Raw genomic sequence first — 6,415 nt, 5'->3', positions numbered from 1 at the left:
ATGCCAGTTTGAGCACAATTTGCAAAGAGATGTTCCATAGCCACGACCATCTGCCTAAGCGACTTAGAAAAGTGTTGGAGATTGAAATGAGAAAGCCGCAAGCAAACTAGATCCGTACATGTAATTACTGATGGTATCTATCAATGTATTGCCGCAGCTGAATGATTCAGTGACAATGGAATCAAACGCAGATAATAAACCTCAGAACTTCTTCATTCCAGTGGAAAAGAACATTTATGTGTGAAAGAGGCATTGTGATATTATAATGAAACAAACTAAGACGGAAATGATCTTTTTATTCTGTAAAAATAAATCAGAATAATAAAGAAACACTGTTCATTCTGAAGTTAAACATCCATAATAGAAGAATTCTACAATTATATCCTACTTTAAATGAAAGAATAGTTTTCCAAGTCTAGTCAATTGAAATCCTTAAGTCTCTTTTTGAGCATGTCCATTGATTTCTTTTTAGCAGTTTGCTTTGTATTTTTATTTGAAAGGCTTCCAAAAATCCCATCTGGAGAATCCTTGAATTTGTCACAAATGGAAGCTACCTTCTTATAATCCAACGCATAGTAATTTTTCTCCCTTATAACAGGATTCATGAAGTTCTCAGGTTGACTACTTGACAGAAGATTGATTAATTGTCGTGCTTCTATCATGCAGCTCTTGAAACTTCCTTGCTTGTAAACTTCAGCCAAGCCAGAGGAATGGAATCTCTCATCTGCAAAATTCTCCAACATCTTAAGATCATTGTTGATATTCATAACTGCATTTGCATTAAACCTTTTGATATTATCGTTAAGGAAAGCAGCCACAATTGTATTGGAAATATGCTCAAGTGCACCAATCCCAACCTTGTACATAGCATCTACGGGTAAAATTTGTTGTGCTGTGGACATAAGTGAATCAAGGTAAAAGATCACTTCATTTATGTAGTCATTTCCATTTGTCTTTGGCTCCTCCGCAGTCCAGTTGATACATTCTGTAAGATTCATATACTCATCCAGTTTTGTGTTTACTGATGTCAGCAGAGTAATATAAGCTGCATCCCTTGAAGTCTTCAGCAACACTTTTGCAGTTAAAACAGCTTGGGGCTTCTCAACCGATCGGACTGGGACGCAACATTGTTGAGCTGCATGTCGAAGGAAAAAATCACAGGCTCTTTCAAGAACAGATATGTTTGCAGCGAGCTGCATGGCTTGAGACACGCTGATATTCCCACTATTGATTGTATCAAGTAATGTTTCATTTAATACTTCAATCAGGAACTTGTCCAAATACTTCCTCACAACATCAAAGAAACCGGTACGTGGACCATAAGACAAATAATCAACCGAGCCTTTGATGAACGATCTCACAGTGCGACAGGCATCAGGTACCATGGAGGAGAATGGTGCAACATATGGGAAAGCAGGCATAATATCTGATGTTTGAAGATTAAATGACAGAACATTATTCTCATAATCAGTATCCTTTTTTATCACCATCTGCTCATACGAGTCATTGGCAAGAACATCAACAATTTGTTGCCGACATTCTTCCAAAAGAAGCATATGGTATTTATTACGGCTATTATCAAGCACATCAAGAAGTGGGCCAATGTCATATCCATATTGTCTAAGAGTAGACCCAAGAAGTGTGACATAATCCTTAACTAGGAGAAGATGGGTGGCAGAGTTCATATGGGAGAATTGCATGTCCAACATTGATGTTATTTTAGCTAAAGCAGTCTCCCACATAGTTTCAACCTGATCAGCTACCAGGAGCCCCCCGGCAGTCCTCAAAACCCTATCCTCCACTATGAAGTACCCAGCAATTTGAGCCAAAAATGTCTGATATGATTCAACAAAAGGTTGTGCTGAAGATATCTCCAAATCTGAATTTAATTGCAACAATCTATTCTTATAGTAATATTCATGAAACTGCTCTGGGATCCCAAGGCAAGTATGAATATGACAAGCACGATAAAGAGGCGTGAGATCAAACTTCATAGCAGAATCTTCATCACCTTCTTCAACCACCAAATTATAAGCCCGATCATCAACTCCTGAAATATTTAATTCCTCAGCTTTTCTCTGCCTTTCCAGCATTTCTTCATCCCTCTGACGAACCGATGCAGCACGACCAATTGCCGTTTGCCCAATTATTTTACAGGAACTCCGTATCTGGACCATCCATTCATTAACTTGACTGCATACTTTCTTTACAATGTGAGATTTTATGGAAGGAATTCTTTTCTGTATCACCTTTTTGAGAGCCTTGGCAGGAATATTCTGCATGTAATTCTTCTCAAGTAAATCCACAGTTTTCAGTGCAGGATAAAACTGGCCTTCAGAAATGTGATTGTTGCACTTGACACAGAGCTCCAACACTTTTATACAGTTCTTTGACATTTTAATAGCTTCAGTCACATTCTTCTTGACAGTGTAAGATTCAAGAAGCTCCTCAAGCTTGACAAGAAGAGTGCTGCCAACCTGCTGCAACTTAAAATTATCACTTTGGAGATCACTCTTGAGCTCTTCAGCATCAACTAACACGCCACGAAGTTCATCAACCGCAACGATGAATTCCTCATAGTGGGTCTTGCACATATCCTCAATTTCAGCTTCCTTTTTCTTCACCACATAATTCAGCTGGCGTAGGAGCCCCTGCGGGCGCCCCATTTCGAAGGCATGCCTGACAAGAGGACTAATATCATCTCCATTGGCAACGAGAGTAGCTAGAACTAAGTCTTCTCCTTCATCACCATTGTCTACATCAACTCTCCGTTTTGTTTTCACATCCATTGTGACTTGAAGATCTAGAAACACATTGCTTCTTAGAGACCAAATACTAAACCAAGCCTAACATAAACTAATTAGATTAAAGCAATTCCTATATGAGCACAATGCTTATGGACACAACCTATCAAGCTATATTAAAATAATAACAAAATAGACAAAGTAAGAAAAATGCTCTCCCTCTACGATTCACAACCTTCCTCCTATTTATAAAATTCCAGAATTTGTTGTTAGAGTGTTGAGAATCTATAGAGACCAAAAAGGCTATTTAGAGATTAGAAACACTCAATTTAGGTAAAACACAAAAGGGATTAGAACTCAATTTCAGGAAGAATGAAATTAAAACTCCCATTCAGAACGAAACCCTCTGTGTATTCAATTTAAAAGTCGTAAATGGGTAAGATTGAATTGAAGAAGGAGAATTGATATACCTGAAGGGGACACGAAAAATCTGACAAGAAATTTAGTAGTTGGTGAGAGAAGAGCTCGCTCTTTTCCGTTCCTCACAGTCAGGTATGGAGTTTACGTGCGCTCACACGTAGCACTCTCTGAATTTCCTTCCATGCATGCCATGCCACCCATTCTACGATCTAACTTTTCAAAAACCGTCTTCCATGATACGCGTACAATAGAAAGAGACTCACGTTGAAGGAAAAAACAAACAAGTACAAATTATTATTATTATTATGTTATATAAAGGTGAGTTCAAATCTTACCACAAAAACTTAAGTATAATTTTTAATGAATTGCTTGCTAAAATAGATTTATAATTTTAACAGCGTATAAAAAAGAATACATAAGATAATATAATAATATGATTAAAATATTATAATATTAGTTTAAACAGGAGAACAAAATACTTGACCATATTTTTAAATTTTATATTTTTCTTTGATTTTGAAATTAAAATATCTTTTAAATAAAATTAATTTATTTACAGTAAATATTATTCATAAATATTTATAAAAATAGCAAGTGTTAATTTTATGTAGTTGGCTTTTAAGGGTTTCTATTAAAACTACAAAAATTAAAATATTTATTTCTGCAGGAAAAAGTGAAAAATTGGCTCATAATTAATGTGGAAAAATATTTAATGTAGGTTTAGTTTTTTAATGATAAAGGCACCAAAATCTTATAAAATAAAATGATATAGTAGCGATTATTTTATACAGTTAAATTAATTCAAAAAAATATCCCTCCCTTTTGTTTGAAGTATTTTTTTATACTATTTAATTTTTAAAAAATATTATTTTAAAATATTTTGAACACAAGTATTTTTTTCAAATTTATAATTAAAATATATATATATTTATATTTAATATTAAATATAATAACAACTTGAAAATAAATATACATAACAAAATAACTAATATGATATCTATTGGCAATGAGAGTGGCTACAACTAATTCTTCTCCTTATTAAAATGAAATTTTAATTTTAATTAATATATATTTTTTATCCATATGACAAAGTATGCAAACTTATTATTTTCTTCCGTTTTAAGATGTATGATCTTCCTAAAAATTTTAATTATTAAATATTTAAAATTTTATTTTTATTTACGTCAATTCTAATTTTATTAACTTCATTTTCTAAGATTGAATAATTAAGCTCTAAAATTAAAAATATTCATCACACTTATATTTTTAAAGTATTACATAATTTTTAATAATTATTTATTACTTTTACTTACTTATTTTTTCCTCTTATGACTGAATTCAGGATTAACAATTTTTTTATAATTTGAATAATTATATATGATATTTTTTTCTTTCTAATATGAAGCAACAAATTTTAAAAATTATGAATTTTCATAATTATAATTTTAAAAAAAAAGTATTAAAATTGTATCTTTTTTTCTCTCTCTCTCACTCCTTGTATACATACATTAGTTTTATAAGTTCATTGTAATAAAATAAATTGATACAAAATATCATATTTTTTTCATATAACTTTACTTAAATATTATATTAAATTATATAACTTCGTTCTGTAAAAAATTAAATTTCTACTCAACTTTACTTAAACATTATTTAACTTTAAATTATTTTAAATTTTTTACTAAAACACTATTAAATATCTACCTCAACTTTTTTTTTTTTTACTAATATACCTTTTCTAATTAATTATACACTTTTTTTTAATTAAGTTTTCAAAAAACTTTCATGAAAAAGATAAGCATTTGTCATTATTAGAATAGTTTTAAAATCTCGTCTTGACATGCATGGAAAGTAATTTTTGCGTGAGCAAAGCATATATGCTTAGAACACAACAATGTTCCAAATAACAATTGTTTAGAATTTTATGAAAATTATATTAAGTCGTTGATTTTTTGTAAAAGATTGTTATCAGGGTGTAAATATATTTTAAAAAAAGTATTTTAATAAAAATTATTAAACACGTGTTTAACAGTGTTTCAATTAAAATTTGGTGAGTAGTAGTAAAGATTGATGAAAGATATAGCACCTGGAATTGTTCAGCCTCCATCATGTTTTCTTCCCTTGTTTTATGTTGTTCATGTTGTCACTGTCAGAAATAAACAATATTACAATGGCTTGATATTACTCCACCTATTTCTCGTTACAAAAGAGTATATCAATATTTGGTCATTGGATAAATAGTAACATGAAAAGAAAAAAGAATATTTTAATAAAATATTTATATTTAATGTTATAATAGATTATTCATATTAAAATACTATATTATAACATTAATTATAAATTAGTCAATGTATCAAAATGTAAAAAATGAAACAAGAGAAATAGTAAAATGCATTAAAAATAAAGAATAAAAAAGTTTAGTTTTAAATCAAGACATCAAAGACAAATAAAAAATATTTTTATAAATCTTTTAAAGGTAGGCAAAGAGTAAATGAAAATATTACATAATTAGAAGTGTAAATAAAAGATCTAAATTTAGAAGTGTAAGTAAAACATTTAAATTATTTGAAAAAAATTATTTTTATTTTTAATTATAAAATAATAATTTTATTTTTCTTTTATTTTTATTTTAAGAAATTTATAGAATATAATACAAAATATTTTTGATAAAGTCTATGTTTCTGCAATTTTAAGTTTACGTTAAGTTGAAATTCTTTTAGAAAAATTATTATTCATCTTAAAAAATAAAAAGTTAAACTAAACATGCATTAGAATGGAAGAAGCACACTTGCAACACTTTATGTATTTTTAATGCTATAGTTAAAACTATTGCTAGGATTATCAAAATCAAACCCTATTTTTAGTTAAAAATAATAACTAAAAATATATAAAACTATTGCAGTTAACTTTTTCTCATTTTAAAATACTTTTTTCCCCCTCTAAAGTAATACAAAATAAAAAATAAACTCTTGATTTTAAATTCTTCAAATTATAAATATCATTACTTTAATTTTACAAACTGATATTTATTTTAATTTTTTTATAAACAATAAAAGATTCCAAAAGATTTAAAATAAATACTTTATTTAATAAATAAAAAAATGGTGAAATAATAATAATAAAAAGTTTTGGCTCGGATTTTGAACTAGTATAGGTGGGTGTCATCTGCATGGCTGTGATGCTTGAAGGCGCCTTAAAAAGCTTACACGAGGATTCCACTTCTTCGCTTTTTTTTTTCTTCGAAGTGATTG

At 29.4% G+C, this 6,415-nt stretch overlaps 1 protein-coding gene across 2 annotated transcripts; it reads right to left on the bottom strand.

Annotated features, from left to right (window-relative positions):
• Positions 1 to 220: 220 nt before the first annotated feature.
• LOC113865903 (exocyst complex component SEC15A-like) lies at positions 221 to 3,448 on the bottom strand. Of its 2 annotated transcripts, none has more exons than XM_027500707.1 (2): positions 3,215 to 3,448; positions 221 to 2,803 (listed from the first exon to the last, which is right to left on the bottom strand). In XM_027500707.1, exon 2 carries the CDS (start codon positions 2,787 to 2,789, stop codon positions 420 to 422), a length of 2,370 nt encoding a protein of 789 aa, XP_027356508.1. In that variant the 5' UTR covers positions 2,790 to 2,803; positions 3,215 to 3,448; the 3' UTR covers positions 221 to 419. The 2 variants fall into 2 exon arrangements, with proteins under 2 accessions (XP_027356508.1, XP_027356509.1); XM_027500708.1 differs by having other exon boundaries at positions 247 to 2,846; positions 3,215 to 3,356.
• Between the last annotated feature and the right edge of the window lie 2,967 nt (positions 3,449 to 6,415).

Source organism: Abrus precatorius, unplaced genomic scaffold (genome assembly GCF_003935025.1).
Source record: "Abrus precatorius isolate BTA unplaced genomic scaffold, Abrus_2018 Scaffold4, whole genome shotgun sequence".
Classification (NCBI taxonomy): Eukaryota; Viridiplantae; Streptophyta; class Magnoliopsida; order Fabales; family Fabaceae; genus Abrus; species Abrus precatorius.
The sequence above is the reverse complement of the archived record's forward strand: the minus strand, read 5'-3'. Positions and strand labels throughout refer to the sequence as shown.